Raw genomic sequence first — 18,857 nt, 5'->3', positions numbered from 1 at the left:
GAGAGACCAAATATCTAGAAAGAGGCATCTTTCACCTGGGAAAGAGTAAGTCATCCTGTTACCAGGACCAGTCTTTTCCTGTTGTTGCAAACTGGCCACAGCTGTTATGTATATTTCTGGTGGCTGGGAATGCTTGGTGGTCTCTTTCCCAGAGCTCAACTGTGGGGGCCTTATCACTCCAAGGACATTAATTTTCTGCTTCCTCCAAGGGCAGCTGACAGCAGCCTTTCCCAAGGTTTTCTAAGGTTTCCCAAGGTTAGCATCTTAAAATAGAGTTTCAAGAACAGGATGGAATCGGTCCTGCTGTTCCTTTTTTTTGTCCTTACAAAAGCAAGCTCTTGAATTTAGAGCACTGAATTCTGAGATAACATGGGTAGCTGGTGATTAACCTGTGGGTGAGTCTATGCATCACTTTTATTGTATTAGTGGTTGCTCACATGAAAGAAAGCAGGTGCTGTTCTTGGAAAGCATAAACGGTTTAGCTCTTTGCCTTTTACCAAACCATGACATTATTGTTGTTTTTATTAGTTTTGTTTTGCTTTTTGTTTTATCTTTTTAATGGACATTCCAGTAATTATTGCCATACTCAGAAAAAAAAAAACAGCCAATAAAAGTCAACACCTGCGTTCTTTTTTTTACTGGATATATATATATATATATATATATATATATAACATTTCAAATATTATTTCCTTTCTGGGTTTCCCAGCCATAAGCCCCCTAGCCCATCCCCTTCCCCTCATTCCCCTCTCTAGCCACCCCAGATTCCAGCCCCTCCCCATTCCCCTGCACTGGGGGTTCCAGCCTTGGCAGGAACAAGGGCTTATCCTCCTTTCGGCGCTCAACAAGGCCAAACTCTGCTACATATGTAGCTGGAGCAATGGGTCTGTCCATTTGTAGTCTTTTGGTAGTGGTTTAGTCCCTAGAAGCTCTGGTTGGTTGGCACTGTTGTTCTTATGGCTTGCAAGCCCCTCTCAGCTCCTTCAATCCTTTCTCTAATTCCTCCAACAGGGACCATGTTCTCAGTTCAATGGTTTGCTGCTAACATTTGCCTCTGTATTTGACATGCTCTAGCTGAGCCTCCCAGGAGACAGCTATATCAGGGTCTTGTTAGTATGCCTTTATTGGCTTCATCAGTATTATCTAGTTTTGGTGGCTGTATATAAATGGGCTGTATACCCAGGTGGAGCAGGCTCTGAGTGGCCATTACTTAAGTCTCTGCTCCAAACTTTTTCTCCATATACCCCTATGAATATTTTTCTTCCACCTTTTTTTTTTTTTAAAGTGTAACTTCAGTTTTATTTTTCCATGGTATTTTTCTTTTTGCCTTCATGAAATCACCTCTTTACATGGGCTTTGGTGGAGGTCGTGGTGCAGCGCCAGCAGGTCTGAATCGTGGTGGGGGTGTTCGGTCCTTCCGGGCCTCACGAGATCGATTCCTGACAACCTTGCTATGAATGGCACAGCTCACGCAGTAGTGCAGCTTGACATAGAGCTTGGGAAGCACGTAAGCGTCGAAGACGCTTGCTTCAGATATGTCCCTGACTGCAGCGGCTTCTACAATGTTCCGAATGACAAACTTCTTAATGGCCTTATCCTTGGGCACGCACCGGGCGCAGTTCGTGCAGCGAATTGGTTGCACATGACCGCGGCCCTTTTTGGCACGACCGTTGTTTCTCCTTTTTTTGGTCATATTGGAGCCAAGACTCGAAAGAGCTTTCTTCCACCTTTTAAGAAGGACTGAAGTATCCACACTTTGGCCGTCCTTCTTGTTGAGCTTCATATGGTCTGTGAATTTTATCTTGAGTAATTTGAGCTTTTGGGCTAATATCCACTTATCAGTGAATGCATACCATGTGTGTCTTTTAGTGATGAGGTTATCTCACTCAGGATGATGTTTTCCAGTTCCATCCATTTACCTACAAATTTCATAAAGTCATTGTTTTTGATAGCTGAGTAGTACTCCATTGTGTAGATGTACCACATTTTCTGTATCCATTCCTCTGTTGAAGAACATCTGGGTTCTTTCCAGCTACTGACTATTATAAATAAGGCTGCTATGAACATACTGGAGCATGTGTCCTTGTTGTATGTTGGTGCATCTTTGTGTATATGCCCGCGAGAGGTATATATGAGGTATATGCCCAGGGTCTTCAGGTATTGCTATGTTTACTTTTCTCAGGAACCTCCAAACTGATTTCCAGTGTGGTTGTACCAGTGTGCAATCCCAACAACAATGGAGGAGTGTTCCTCTTTCTCCATATCCTTGCCAGCATCTGCTGTCATCTGAGTTTTTGATCTTAGCCACTCTGACTGGTGTGAGGTGGAATCTCAGGTCTGTTTTGATTGGCATTCCCTGATGACTAAGGATGTTAAATGGTTCTTTAGGTATTTCTCAGCCATTCAATATTCCTTAGCTGAGAATTCTTTGTTTAGCTCTGTACCTCATTGTTTAATAGGGTTATTTGATTCTCTGGAGTCTAACTTCTTGAGTTCTTTCTATATCTTGGATATTAGTCCTCTATTAGATGTAGGATTGGTAAAGTTTTTTCCTCAATCTGTTGGTTGCCATTTTGTCCTAATGACAATGTCCTTTGACTTACAGAAACTTTATACTTTTATGAAGTCTGATTTGTTGATTCTTGATTTTAGAGCATAAGCCATTGGTGTTTTGTTCAGGAAATTTTCCTCAGCGCCCATGTATTCAAGGCTCTTCCCCACTTTTTCTTCTATTAGTTTGAGTGTATCTGGTATTATGTGGAGGTCCTTGATCCACTTGGACTTAAAGTTTGTACAGTGTGATAAAAATGGGTCAAATTTGAATTGTTCTACATGCTGACCTCCAGTTGAACCAGCACCATTTAATGAAAATGCTATCTTTTTTTTCCATTGGACTGTTTTAGCTCCTTTATCAAAGAACAAGTGACCATAGGTGTGTGGGTTCATTTCTGGGTCTTCAATTCTATTCCAATGATTTTCCTGCCTGTCTTTGTACGGATACTATAGAGTTTTTATCACTATTGCTCTATTATACTGCTTGAGCTCAGGGAAGGTGATTCCCCCAGAAATTCTTTTATGGTTGAGGATATTTTTCACCATCCTGGGTTTTTCGTTATGAATTTGTAATTTTTTCTTACTAAGTCTATGAAGAACTGAATTGGAATTTTGATGGGGATTGCATTGAATCTGTAGATTGCTTTTGGCAAAATGGCCATTTTTACTAAATTAATTCTACCAATCCATGTGCATGATAGGTCTTCCCATCATTTGACATCTTCTTCAATGTCTTTCTTCAGAGAGTTGAAGTTCTTGTCATCCAGATCTTTCACTTGCTTGGTTAGAGTAACACCAAGTTATTGTGTTGATGTACCACATTTTCTGTATCCATTCCTCTGTTGAAGGGCATCTGGGTTCTTTCCAGCTACTGACTATTATAAATAAGGCTGCTATGAACATAGTGGAGCATGTGTCCTTGTTGTATGTTGGTGTCCTATGTTGTATGTTGCATGTTGTATTATTTGTGACTATTGTGAAGGGTGTCATTTCCTTAATTTATTTCTTGGCCTCTTTATTCTTTGAGTAGAGAAGGCTACTGAATTATTTGAGTTAATTTTATACCCAGCCCCTTTGCTGAAGGTGTTTATCAGGCTTTGTAGTTCTCTGGTAGGGCTTTTGGTGTCAGTTAAATATACAATCATATCATCTGCAAATAGTGATATTTTGAGTTCTTCCTTTCCAATTTGTATTTCTTTGACTTCCTTTTGTTGTCTGATTGCTCTGGATAGAACTTTTAGTATTATACTGAATAATTAGGGAAAGAGTGAGAGAAGCCTAGTCTAGTCCCTGATTTTAGTGGGATTGCCATAACTTTCTCTCCATTTAGTTTGATGTTGACTACTGTTTTGCTGTATATTGCTTTTATTATGTTTAGGTATGGGTCTCGAATTCCTGATCTTTTTAGGAGTTTGATCATGAAGTGCTGTTGAATTTTGTCAAATGGTTTCTCAGCATATAATGAAATGCTGGTTTTTTTTTTAATATCATGTGGTTTTTTTTTTTCTTTGAGTTTTTTTACATAGTGGATTACATTGATGGATTTCCACATATTGAACCATCCCTGCATCCCTGGAATCAAGCATACTTGATTATGATGGATGATCATTTTGATGTCTTTTTGGATTCCGTTTGTGAGAATTTTATTGAATATTTTTGCGTCGATATTCGTAAGGGAAATGGTCTGAAGTTCTCTTTCTTTGTTGGGTCTTTGCGTGATTTAGGTACATGCATCATTGTGGCTTCATAGAAGGAATTGGGTAGTGCTTCTTCTGTTTCTATTTTGTGGAATAGTTTGGATAGTATTGGTATGAGGTCTTCTATGAAAGTCTGATAGAATTCTGCACTAAACCCATCTGGTCCTGGGATCTTTTGGTTGGGAGACTTTTAATAACTGCTTCTATTTCTTTAGGAGTTATGGGATTGTATAAATGGTTTATCTGATTCTGATTTAACTTTGTTATCTAGTATTTGTCTAGAGTCTAGAATATTGTCCATTTCCTCCAGATTTTCCAGTTTTGTTGAGTGTAGGCTTGTGTAGTAGGATCTTATGATTTTTTTGGAATTTCCTCAGATTCTGTTGTTATATATCCATTTTCATTTCTGATTTTGTTAATTTGGATACTTTGTGTACTCTGGTTAGTCTGGCTAAGGGTTTATCAATCTAGTTGATTTTCTCAAAGACCAGCTCTTGGTTTTGCTGATTCTCTGTAAAGTCCATTTTGTTTCTATTTGGTTGACTTCAGCCCTGAGTTTGATTATTTTCTGCCTTCTACTCCTCTTGGGTGTATTTGCTTCTTTGTGTTCTAGGGTTTTAGGTGTGCTGTCAAGCTGCTAATGTATGTTCCTTTCTGTTTTTGTTTTTTGTTTCTGTTTTTTTTTTTTTTTTTCGATACTCGGAGCTATGAGTTTTCCTCTCAGCACTACTTCCATTCTGTCTCATAGTTTGGGTATGCTGTGCCTTCATTTTCATTCAATTCTAAAAAGTCTTTAATTTCTTTCTTTATTTCTTCCTTGACCAAGTTATCATTGAGTAGAGCATTGTCCAACTTCCAGGTGTATGTGAGCATTCTGTTGTTATTGTTGTTATTGAAGGCCAGCAATAGTCCATAGTGATCTCATGGGATGCATGGGATTATTTCAGTCTCTTTGTACCTGTTGAAGGTACCATGAGGTGCTGAGAAAAAGGTATATTCTTTAGTTTTAGGATGGAATGTTCTATAAGTATCTGTTAAATCCTTTTGACTCATAACTTCTGTTAGTTTCACTGTGTCTGTGTTTATTTTCTGTTTCCATGATCTGTCAATTGATGAGATTGGTGGTTGAAATCTCCTACTATTATTGTGTGAGGTGCACTGTGTGCTTTGAGCTTTAGAAAGGTTTATTTCATGAATGTTGGTGCCCTTGCATTTGGAGCATAGATATTTAGCATTGAGAGTTCATCTTGGTGGATTTTCCCTTTGGTGAATATGAAGTGTCCTCACTTATCTTTTTTGATGACTTTTGGTTGGAAGTCAATTTTATTCAGTATTAGAATTGCTACTCCAGCTAGTTTCTTCAGACAATTTACTTGGAAAGTTGTTTTCCAGCTTTTTACTCTGAGGTAGTGTCTGTCCTTGTCTCTGAGGTGTGTTTCCTGTAGGCAGCAAAATGCTTTATGTATCCATTCTGTTAGTCTATATCTTTTTATTGGGGAATTGAGTCTACTGAAGTCAAGAGATATTAAGGAATAGTGATTGTTGTTTCCTGTTATTTTCATATTTAGAGGTGGAATTATGTTTGTGTGTCTTTCTTCTTTTGGTTTCATTGCAAGGAGATTACTTTCTTGCTTTCTCTAGTGTGTAATTTCCATCCCTGTGTTGGAATTTTCCCTCTATTATCCTTTGTAGGTCTGGATTTGAGTAAAGATATTGTGTAAATTTAGTTTTGTCATGGAATATCTTGGTTTCTCTATCTATGTTAATTGAGAGTCTTGCTGATTATAGTAGTCTGGACTTGCATTTGTGTTCTCTTATGATCAGTATGACATCTGCCCAGGATCTTCTGGTTTTCATAGTCTCTGGTGAGAAGTCTGGTATCATTCTTATAGGTCTGCCTTTATATGTCACTTGACCTTTGTTTTTACTGCTTCTAATATTATTTCTTTGTTTTATGCATTTGGTGTTTTGATTATTATGTGACAGGAGGAATTTTTTCTGGTCCAATCTATTTAGAGTTCTGTATGCTTCTTGTATGTCTATGGGCACCTCTTTCTTCATATTCAAAAAGTTTTCTTCTATAATTTTGTTGATGATATTTACTGACCTTTTAAGTTGGGAGTCTTCACTTTCTTCTATACTTATTATCCTTAGGTTTGACCTTTACATTGTGTCCTGAATTTCCTGGATGTTTTGTGCTAGGAGCCTTTTGCATTTTATATTATATTTGATAGTTGTGTTCATGTTTTCTATGGTATCTTCTGCCCCCTGAGATTCTGTCTTCTATCTCTTGCATTCTGTTGGTGATGTTTGCATCTACGACTCCTGATCTCTTTCCTAGGTTTTCCATCTCCAGGGTTGTTTCCCTTTTTGCTTTCTTCATTGTTTCTATTTCCATTTTAAAATCCTGGATGGTTTTGTTCAAATCCTTTACCTCTTTGGCTGTTTTTTCCTATAATTCTTTAAGGGATTTTTGTATTTTCTCTTTTAGGGTTTCTACTTATTTACCTGTGTTGTCTTGTATTTCTTTAAGGGAGTTACTTATGTCTTTCTTAAAGCCCTTTATCATCACCATGAGATGTGATTTTAAATCCAAATCTTGCTTTTCCAGTGTGTTTGGATATCCAGTATTTGCTTTGGTGGGAGAACTAGGTTGTGATGATGCCAAGTAGTCTTGGTTTCTGTTCCTTAGTTTCCTGGGCTTGTGCCTCACCATCAGGTTGTCTCTGTTGTTGGCTTATTTTGCTGTCTCTGACAATGGCTTGGCCCTCCAGTAGGCCTATGTGTCAGCACTCCTGTAGGCCTATTTTCTTTCAGCCAGATCTGGAAGCAGAGATCTGCTCCTGGGTTTGTGTGATCTGAAGCCTCCAGGTGGGTTACTTGCCAGAATAATTTGTCTTACCTCTGCTCTCAGGTGTGTAGGTGCTCCTGGTGACTGGCTTTCAGCTCTGGGTGCATGCAGAAACATGAAAGGTCCTGCCCCTGTCTGCTCCTAGGTCCCTGTTCCCTAGAAGGGTTCCTTTTGGGGTAGGAATGTGAGCAGAAGTGGTGGTTTCCCCTGAGTGAGTTCTCAGGATTGTCCACACTTATGAGGGTTCAGATCTCTTTCTCCCTGATTTGTGTGCAGGAAGCTGTGGGACCAGTTGAGTTCAGTTCCAGGTGCAGGCAGAATCCAGCAGGCTCCTGCCACTGATTGCTCCTATATTCCTGTATCCAGAGGCCACTAGGCAAGTTCCTCTTAGACCAGGAACATGAGCAGAAGTGGCAGTCTCCCCTGATATCTCAGGGTTATCCAAGTCTCTGAGGGTCAAGCTCTTTCCCCCATGGGATTTTCCTGCTTTCTTTTTAATCCATTTGTATAGGATATTTATTTTCAGCCTTGTACTCTTAGGCAGTATATGCTATTTCTTGCATTGAGAGATTCTTACACTGAGAGTTGCAATTATTATTATATAAACAAACATAGAAATCAATAGAAAGAATCAATGGAATGGGGCAAAAACATAGCTCTTTGAGAAAATCAGCAAGATTGATAAAATATTAAGCAACTGAACAACAACAATAATAACAACAACAAAACAGAAAAAGAGGATCCAAACTAATAAAACTACAGATGAAAACAAACACTGAGACACTGAAGAAATTCAGGGAATCATAAGGATATATTTAAAACATATTACTTTTAAATGGAAAACCTAAAAGAAATGGATGCATTATATATATATATCTCCTGCAAAAGTTAAATCAAGACAAAATAAACAAGTTAAAAACAACAATAATTCCCCCATCAAATGAAAGCTTTAATTTAAAAATCTCCCAACCAAGCAGAAAGCTCATTTTCAAGTGAATTCAGCACAGAATTCTATCAGACCTTCAAAGAAGACCTAATACTGTCAACGTATTCCATATATTCTATATGAATATTTCCTGATTATTGTTACAAAGCCAATAATCCTATAATAATGAAGCACACAGAGATCCAAGGAAAAAGAGAATTGCAGACCAACTATCTTCTGAACATAGATGAAAAAATTCTCAATAAAAACTTGCCAACCAAAATCAAGAACACATCAAAAAAAGATAATTCACAGTGGTCAAGTTGGCTCCATTTAAGATTCCAACCTAGACTATTACAGCCAGCAAAACTCAATTACTATAGACTTCAGGAACAAGCTATTTTTATATATGTTCTAGTTTAAACAATATCTATTTAGAAATACAGCACTACAGAAAATATTAGAAAGAGTATTCCAACCCAAGAGGGAAATAATTCTATTCCAGCAAAAACAAGGAGAGCATGCATGCATGCATGCATGAGCACACACACACACACACACACACACACACACACACACACACACACACACACAGAGGAAATGTACAGACCATCACTACCACTACCACTACCACCATAATAACAGAAATCAATAATTATTGGTCACTGATATGTCTCAATATCAATAGTCTCAATTCCTCAAAAAAAATGATGTGTAGACATCAAAATATATGCAATTATATTAACCAACTTTCTGTTGCATCTAAGAAACATACCTCAATAAAAATAATAGACACCAACTCAAGGTCAAGGTTTGGGAAAAGATGTTTCAAAAAAGTGGACCTAATGTGTATGTTGGTATAACCATTTTAATATATACCAAAATAGACCTCACAAGTAAATTAATAAAAGTAATAGAGAAGGACAATACATAGCCATCAATGGAAAAATCTACCAAGATAACATTTTAATCCTTTACATGTATGCCCCCAAAACAATCATACCCACCACTGCAAATGAAATACTACTATAGTCACATATTAGCGCTCACACACGGATATTGGGAAGTTTTAGTAATGCACTTTCACCAATGAACAGGTAATCTAAATGACAACTAATCAGAAATGCTGGAGCTAACAGACATTATAAACCAAATAGATCTAACAGATATTTGTAGGCTATTTAACCCAAACAAAAAAGAATATGCCTGCACCTAATGAAACTTTTTCAAAATCAGCCACACACTCAAAGAAAGTCACCCCAAGAAAATCGAAATACATTCTATCTGCATTCTATCACTGCACCATGAATTAAATTTGGATATCAATAACAGCATAAGTGATAGAAAGCTTACAAATCAGAAACTGAGGAACTCTCTATTGAATGAACATGAGTCAATATAGGCACAAATACTCAAGTAAATTTTGTGAATAAAAACAACCCTTGCATTACATCGATTAGTAAAAAGTAAAACAGAAAATAGGAAGTGAAATACTTTCCAGAATTCAATGAAAATGAATACACAGTATTAAAGTATAGGATATTATGATAGTGGTGCTAAGGGTTAATAGTAGTGGGTGCCTACATTTTTTTTTTTTTTGGTTCTTTTTTTTCCGGAGCTGGGGACCGAACCCACGGCCTTGCGCTTCCTAGGCAAGCGCTCTACCACTGAGCTAAATCCCCAACCCCGGGTGCCTACATTTTTAAAAGGAGAAATCTCATATTATACTATCAATTTAAAAGCAAACTTAAATCTCTAGAACAACAAAAATAACAAGAATCAATGAGATAGACAAACCCCCATCCAAACCAGCTAAAAGGTATAGAAAGACTATCCAAATTAATCAAAGCAGAAATAAAAAGGGGAACATAATAACAGACAACAATCTTAAAGACATACATCATATTACATTTAAAAACATTACATCATATTGAAAAATCTGAAAGAAATTGACACTTTTCTCAATATATTTCACTTACAAAAGTTAAGTCAAGATCAGGTAAGGAACATGAACAACAGAATTCTACCAGATTTTCAGTAGGAGTTAATGCCAATGATTCTCAAATTATTCCACAAATTAGAAACTGAAGGACCATAAACCAACTTATTTTGTGAGGCATATTTACTATGTAACAGTTAAAATCAGCAATACAGAGACATAAGTGTTTTTCTATAGGTGTTCCCCTCCCCACCCTCCCCCCATTACCACCCTCCCCCCAACAGTCTAGTTCACTGGGGGGTTCAGTCTTAGCAGGACCCAGGGCTTCCCCTTCCACTGGTGCTCTTACTAGGATATTCATTGCTACCTATGAGGTTGGAGCCCAGGGTCAGTCCGTGTATAGTCTTTGGGTAGTGGCTTAGTCCCTGGAAGCTCTGGTTGGTTGGCATTGTTGTTCATATGGGGTCTCAAGCCCCTTCAAGCTCTTCAGTCCTTTCTCTGATTCCTTCAACGGGGGTCCCGTTCTCAGTTCAGTGGTTTATTGATGGCATTCGCCTATGTATTTGCTGTATTCTGGCTGTGTCTCTCAGGAGAGATCTACATCCGGTTCCTGTCAGCCTGCACTTCTTTGCTTCATCCATCTTGTCTGATTGGGTAGCTGTATATGTATGGGCCACATGTGGGGCAGGCTCTGAATGGGTGTTCCTTCAGTCTCTGTTTTAATCTTTGACTCCCTTTTCCCTGCCAAGGGTATTCTTGTTCCCCTTTTAAAGAAGGAGTGAAGCATTTGCATTTTGATCATCCTTCTTGAGTTTCATGTGTTCTGTGCATCTAGGGTATATGTTTATTTTAATAATATTTTAAATATATTATATAATATATTTTTATAATATTTTATAATAGTTTTGTCTGTTTTTATAATGTTACTATATTCTCCTTTTTTTCTTTCAACATTCTTTCTTTACCTAAGAAAGAAAGATAGAAAAGAGGAAAGGAAAGAGAGAAATCCCCAAGTCTAAGCTTTCTATTCAGTTTCCTTCCTGCCCAGCACTATAATTATTTGTAAATTATCACTTCAAATGACAGAATATCTATAAAATAACTAAACAACAACAACAACACACACACACACGCGTGCCTATTTAAGGGACTGTGAAGATGATTTTCTTATGATTGCTTCCTGTTTAATTGGGATAAAAAATTCCTTTTGGGGATGTCAAGAAAATTAGAAAAAAAAATGGTTAGTCTTAAGAAATCTATTGTTGTCCAATCTCTGTGCTGAGAAAGTTCAGGGCTTAACTGAAGCACTGACTTGAATCATCTGAAAGCCTCGATAATGTAAGCTCATCTGAAATTAGCCGCTCCTTCTGAAGTTGTTGGAAGTCTCTGGAATCAACATCTGTGGAGGCAGCATCAGACAGAGAGCTGGAGCAGCTGGCTTTTAAGCATCAGCAAGGGTGAATCTTGTTAGAATTTTTCCACTTTCATTTTGTTTTGTAAGATATGAACTTACAACCAACATTTAGTTTTAAAGAGACATTTATGTGGACTGTGCAAGGAGTACAGATCAGATAAGAGTGAATTTTGGCTCCTTGTTTGAGCAGTTGAAAGACAACTGCCTTTTTATGAATTAGTTTGTTCATTAAATAATTTTTAATTAATTGATTGATTAATTAATTAATTTGCTTTTACACTCCATATTTTAATCCCCTCCTGATCCACGCTCCATTTGTTCCACATCCCAAACCTCCTCCCTGAGCCCCTCTCCCACCCCCTCTCCACAAAGAGGTCGCAACCCCATCCACCCCTCCAGACGTCTAATCTAGCCACCCTGTCTAAAATTCTGTAATCACAAGGTTTTACAACACTAATCTTAAGAAAGAGGATATATTGAGTTTAAAGAAAATTGATATTATTATAATGCTAATCTTTAGTTCTGTTAGAATTGTTCGCCTGCTTTGTTTCTCTCTCAATCTTCTTATGTAATCAAGAAAGACTTTAGAAGAAAAATATATTTTGGAAAGGTATGCAATCAATGAATACATTTTTGAGGAAATGATTTATGCATAAATAAAACCTGAAAGAGACAAAAGCTGTCAGAGTAGGGAAAGCCATGCTGGGATGTGCTTCCTCTGCCCCAGCTCTCATGAAGCAAATGATATCCTGTGTGATCCCTTCCTCCCCTTTGCTGCTATTGTTCTTGCATCCACCCTTCTCCAGACCCTGCCCTTAGCTGAATGCCATGGTGGCGAGGCTGGAGGTATTAGGTGTGTGGGTGGGCTAGCACCCTCATGAAGGCCGGGAGTTGGGGATGGGATGAGCTGTTTCCAGAGTGGAAATTAAAAAAAATTCAATAAAAGAAAAGATAAAATTAAAAGAAAAAGAATGTACAGCAACAGGAAGTAACCTAGCCCGATCAATATACAAGAACATTCTGAAATCACTTTGCTTCACTGAAATCCTAGCTCTGCCCTTCACTAGGAAATTAATAATAAGTACCCTGGTTATCTGTTGAGTGGAGATCGTAATGGTCACCAATTCACTGGGAATCATACAAAAATTAAATGAATTAATTGATTGTGGTCTTTGATATTGATTGGCAAGTTGACAGGCTCTAGAATCATCTTGGCTTCCAGAATCACACCTCTAGGCCTGTCCACGAGGGAGGCTCTAGATTGGGTGAAGCAATACAGAATGGTCCACCTTAAACATTACACCACAGGCAAGGGTTTGGACTGAGTGAAGGAGGCAGTAAATTCAACACCAGCTTTCTTTGCTCTCTGCTTCCCAACTGCTTATTCAGGGGCTGCCTCAAGGTCCTGAGACTAAGCCAAATAAACCCTGCCTTCCCTTTGTTAAACAAACAAACAAGAAAAGAATAAGGCATCTCTTCTAGTAATAAAAGTTGTATAGAAAGACAAAGCAAAGTATAAGACTTAGAAACCCAGAAGGCCTTAGCATAATACCTCTTTAAGAGTCATGTCTGTATACCGTCTGCCACCCACCACATTTTTATTTCACGGTACTCTGATGGGTGCTCTGCATCATTCCATAAAGCCCTGATTGTCTGGCAGAGATTTCTAATCCTTTCAGTGGATTCTGTCAAATGTTAATTTTCAGGCTTCTTTCCCCATGGGCTATTCTTTTCCTACAACTCATCCTAAAGACCTCTGTTCCAAGAAATACCTTGAGGTGGAACCGTTCACAGTTTTATAAGAAATGGCCAAATTGATTCCCATAGTGGTTGTACAAGTTTGCACTCCACACAGCAGTGGAGAAGCATTCCCTTTGCTCCACATCCTGGTTTGCATTTGCTATCTCTTGAGGTTTTGAGCATAGCCATTCCGGTGGCAACTTCAGAGTTGTTTCCATTCGCATTTCCCTGATGGCTAAGGACTTTGAACATTTCTTTGAGTGCTTCTTAGCCATTTGGGATTCCTATGTTGAGAATTCTCTGTTTAGCTCTGTACTCCATTTTTTTTAAAAAAAAATTCGGTTATTTGAGATGGTGGTACCTAATATCTTTATTTTTTAGTTTTTTTCTTTTTTATTTAATTTTGGCTATTAGCTCTCTGTCAGATGTAGGATTGGTGAACACTGTAGGGTGCTAATTAGTCTTATTGAAAGTTCCCATTGCATTCAGAAGTTTTGCAGTTTAAGGAGGTCTGATTTATCAATTATGGATCTTAAAGCCCTAGCCATTGCTGATCTCTTCAGAAAATTTTCTCCTGTATCAATGCATTTAAGGATATTTTCCACATTCTCTTCTATGACATTTAGTGTATCTGGTTTTATCTTGACATCCTTGATGTACTTGGAATTGAGTTTGTGCAGGGTGATAAATATGGACCTATTTTCATTCTTCTACATGTAGATATCCAATTAGTCCAACACTACGTATTGAAGAATCTTTTATTTTTTCCATTGTACAGTTTTGGGTTTTTATCAAAAATCAAGTGTCCATAAGGCTGTGGGTTTATTTCTGGGTCTTCAGTTCAATTCCATTTAACATTGTGCCTGTTTCTGTACCAATATCATGCAATTTCCTTTACTATTGCTCTATATTACAGCTTGAAACCAAGGATGGTGATTTCTCCTAAAGTTGTTTTACAACTTAAGATTGTTTTGGCTATTTTGGGTTTATTTTTTTCCATATGAAGTTTAGAATTGTTCTTTCAGGGTCTATAAAAATTGTGTTGCAATTTGATGGGGATTGCATTGAATCTGTGGAATCTGTGGAAATGTATTTAGAGCACTGTTTTGGGTACTTTAAGCAACATATGAGTATCATTGTATTAGAAGTTTGCATAGTTTCTATCTGCTTAAGAAATTTATTATCATATTTAATTTCCTTGAGTTAGTCCTGAGGGGTCGATTTTCTTCCTAAATGGTTATGTGAGCATTCAAAGACAAAAAGCAGTGGTGGAGTCCATATAAATGTTGTCTCATTTTTCCCCCGACAGTTAAAGAGCTTAGAGTCAGAATGATGAATTCAATATTTGGTGTAAAAGTTCCCCAGTGGCAGTGTCTTTGCCTTAGTTTTCTAGAACACTGTATTTATAATATTACAATTACCCAGATATATAAGGCTTTCATGCATGTACACTATTACATCAGATTACATGAGAGTCCATTTTATGGCCAAATAATTAATTTCAGTGTCTCTCGGAGAAATCACAGTTTACTCCACAACTTCAGTTTTTCCCAAAGTTCTTTTATTTCCTTTCAGGTGGATGGTGAATGCAAACTGGATGTCTGTCAAGTTTAGGACCTTCCCTTCTTAGCTCAGGGGGGGCAATTTTTCTTCTTAGCAAGTATTTTCCAGGTAGACCTTAAATAACAACCTCATCAAAAGAAGCATTCTGTGAGTTCATCGTCCTAGATTCATCTTTTATTTTTTTGCTTCAGACTGCCTGGGATATGAGGACTGTGTTGGGCGTGGGGGTCATAGCCCTACAAACATGACTACGTCTGCAGGAAATATAAAATACATGTCATTAAACCTAACATATTAATAAATTTACGTTGTTTATACACTCAAAATTAGTTGTCAAACATCTAACTCCATACATTTTATACAAAAAATAAATTATCTGTAGCCTGAATTAAGGTTAAATGCTAAATTTTATAACAATGCAATTTTCATCTCACAATTTAAAATAGACAGACAACCTTTGCTAATGCTACTAGAATAGGTCAGTTTAAGAGACCTTCACTGATAAAAAGAGAATGAGATCTATGGTTTGAACCCCAATGCACTAAGTTTTGACATTACAAATTTTAGTGTCTTTTGATTATTGCCCACTTTGTTACACTTTGACCTTATACTTTTCTTCACCTTTTGTTTCTTACATTGGAGATGTTTTTTTAGCTTAGGACAGAAACAATGTACAGTTTCAAATTCAATCTCTCCTGCTTACTGGATGCTGTCCACAGTTTTAAAAAAATATATAAAACATAGCAACATCAAAATTACTAAAACCAGAGTTGAATCCAATTTCATTTGTAACATAATATAACAAATTGATATTATTATCTCACAGTTTATCTCTAAACTATTGCTTTGCCTCCTGCAATTTCAATGCATACATTAATGTTCCTTATAATTTTCTAAAACATAATATTCATTTTTATTCATATCTTAAAGTTTTGAAAGTGTCAATGTTACATTTCAAGGAGAGTTGACCAAGTGTTATAGCTATCCACTACCATTTACAAAGAACTAGATTATTTAAGTAGTTTGTATAAATAGAAAGTAGAAACGACATAGAGACAAAAATATTTACATAACTGTGTAATTACAGTTTTTTATAAAAATGCTTTTTTTTTTTTTCTAAAAAGAAAACATGTTATAGAAATAGCAAGAGCTCAACAGTACCACCTGCTGGGGAACATTCTTTTTACTATGATGGCCGTTTCTTTTTCTCATCACCACATCCCGGCACCATAGAATCTTCTTTTTCCATCAGGCATAGCCACAGCTGACTTGGAGCTATCAGTTAGAGCTTTGGTGTGCTTAGAAGAGAGTAAACAATTTGTGGCAATTTTAATTAGCTTGCAAAACTGGTCTGTGTATTCTAAATAGTTCAAAATAAATTAAGAAATTGTTCTTATTCTAAGAGAATAGGAAGAAGAGATACCTCCCTAAATTTACAATGATCATTATGGAGTGAAATCATTAATTCTATAATTTTGGCATATTTATAGAAAGCAGACTATTTTAAGCAATATGTGTTTCATAGTAAATGAGAGAAAAATAAAATTTGAAAGTGAAAAAATATGTAATATTAAGGACAGATCTAATTGTTTTGTATTTCTAATTTAATATATTCTATTTTACATCATGCCTGTTGATTAGAAATTCTTTGAGACAAAAAGTTGAGATGAATTATGAGTATCAGTTAGATACCATGTTACCGATATCAGTTTGACAAACCATTTGTGTATCTGGGGAATTTGAAATAATTTCAATGCTACATACTTGTATGTAATTGGTCATTACTAAATATCTAGGAGAGACTAGCATCAGGTAATTAGTTTGGAATGCTTTCCATAAAGGTAACTTTATTTTTGTATTTTTAATTTCCTTTAGTACAACAATCATAGAACAAAAAAACAAAAGGCTCAAATCATTCAGTGGTAATAGAGTTACTTGAATTTTATCAATTCTTTAAGGCTCCAATTAACAAGTTGTAAGAGGATAAAATGAAATTTTCATCACCTGTTAATGAGATAGCTATTAAAAATCTCTGAGTGCTCACACCTTTCCCAAACAAATTAAAACCTTTCCTATCAAATCCCCAGAAGTGTGATTTAATGAACCCCTCATTGATTCTTCTCATTAAGATCTTCTCAAGAACATTCTCTTGTCTTGGATTATTTCCAAAGTGTTAACTTCAGAACTAACTTTGTTACTTAATAGCGTCATCCCCAGGTGGTTTAAGGAAAAAAGGAGAAACAACAGGATTAAAATTTCTGGTTATCTGTTTCTAGTCTTGCCAGATGCATGTTTCTGCCCTTGTTTACCAACTTTACTAATAATCACCTCTTTAAGACCAGAGAATATTGCAAAGTTTCTCAACCATTTTAGGATACATATAGCTTTAAATGTACATACATGAAAGAATATGTAAGAACAACAGCCTCAGTAATGCTTGAGACAGTGTAACAAAATCTTGAATTTGGAAGGATAGTTAGATATTATTATTTCCCGTCATCCTTTGCTTCATGAGCAATGTGTGAGCATGTAAGGAAAGCAAATAAGAACTCATTAGATAATATTTTTGGAAAATTATTTTTGTTATTTTTTTGTTTGTATAAAAAGTCATGGGAGATTTAATCATTTTACCTCAAGAACTTGTTAAATTCTAAGTGATACAATGCTTTTATAAAACATATAAAACAGGGGCTGGGGATTTAGCTCAGGGGTAGAGCGCTTACCTAGGAAGCGCAAGGCCCTGGGTTCGGTCCCCAGCTCCGGAAAAAAAAAAAAAACAAAAAAACATATAAAACATATAAAATTTTATATGTTTATAAAATTATATTTTTACTTCCAACAACAGACATTTGAGTGCTGAGACATTGTAGAAACTTTGAGAACAATGATCTAGGATCCAGATTACTTTTTTAGTGGGTCTTCATGGCTACTTACTTAGATCTTGTCTTTGGAAGAAAGATATTGCACAGTGCCTGACAATTAGATCCTTTTAAGTACTGATTTTTATTAGTTCTAAATTTAGAGAAAGCTCATAAACATTTTGATTAGCTTCTCTTTCAATCTTCTACTTTCTGTGAATTTCCCCAAATTCACTGGTGATTTTCTCTCATTCCTACTCTACCTGGCAGAAGCCATAAGCTCTAACTAGAGCATAATCAAAGGCTTATATGTTGTTTACTTGTGGAAACTGGATCCAAAAGCTTCATTTGCTTGGAAACATTAATTTCAAACACTATGGTGTCTTTCAATAATATTTTATGTCACATCATCTCTTTGCAAGGAAGTGAGGAAATGTAGGAAAATATCCTTGTTCGTGTGACCTGTCCTCAGATTTTCTAGTGATTGTAGTTTACAGAGTCTAAAGGAAATGAGCACAGGAAAATGCACTTTTTTCTATTGACATTTATCACAGATACCTGGTTGCCACATGTGGCGGTTTGAATATGTTTGGACCAGAGCCTTGCACTATAAGAAGGTATGTCCTTGTTGAAATAGGTGTGGCCTTGTTGGACGAAGTTTGAAACCCTCCCCCTAGCTGGCTGGAAGGCAATCCTCTCCTGGATGGCTTCGGATCAAGATGTCGAACTCTCCACATCTCCTCCACTATCACATCTTTCTGCTTGCTGCATGTTTCACACCATGATGAAATGGAATAAACCTCTGAAACTGACAGCTAACCCTAATTAAATGTCTGCCCTTAAAAGAGTTGCCTTGGTCATGGTGTCTCTTCATAGCGATGGAAACCCTAACTAAAAGAACCCATAAATTCACAGTCAGGACATTTTCAAAGAAAATACCTTGCTGTGGACATGAATTGCTCTCTTTTGTTATTTGGAACCAGAATCAACAGATGTTCAAGAGGAAATATAAGGATGGAATTCTTTGCCCGCCCATATGTACTTATAACACATCCTTATATTAAAATATAAGGATGGAATTCTTTGCCTGCCCATATTTTTATTTATTTTTTATTTATAGTTTATCTGATTTTCTTAGTCTAAAATAGTCTTACTTATTGAAGTGGGAAAATCTGAAGATAGTTTTTTTCATTGCTACACAGAAAATAAATATTTTTCTTATACATATTCAGTAATTGCTATAAATGTCCAATAATACAGCTTAAAATGAATTGTCAAATATATATATCAGAAAATTGACAGCACTCTTCTGGCTTA

The 18,857-nt window shown here is 36.5% G+C and overlaps 1 protein-coding gene across 1 annotated transcript; it reads right to left on the bottom strand.

The window, feature by feature from the left end:
* Positions 1-1,268: 1,268 nt before the first annotated feature.
* LOC116897790 (40S ribosomal protein S26) lies at positions 1,269-1,711 on the bottom strand. The gene has a single exon (XM_032899210.1). The coding sequence runs from the start codon at positions 1,691-1,693 to the stop codon at positions 1,346-1,348; it is 348 nt and encodes a 115-aa protein (XP_032755101.1). The 5' UTR covers positions 1,694-1,711; the 3' UTR covers positions 1,269-1,345.
* Positions 1,712-18,857: the final 17,146 nt, after the last annotated feature.

The sequence above is a fragment of the Rattus rattus genome, chromosome 4 (genome assembly GCF_011064425.1).
Source record: "Rattus rattus isolate New Zealand chromosome 4, Rrattus_CSIRO_v1, whole genome shotgun sequence".
NCBI lineage: Eukaryota > Metazoa > Chordata > Mammalia > Rodentia > Muridae > Rattus > Rattus rattus.
This window is presented reverse-complemented; position numbering and strand designations above follow the sequence as displayed.

What these genes read in the sequence shown, in the direction of transcription:
- LOC116897790 (XM_032899210.1), bottom strand. Translation starts at nt 1,693, where the DNA reads ATGACCAAAAAAAGGAGAAACAACGGTCGTGCCAAAAAGGGCCGCGGT.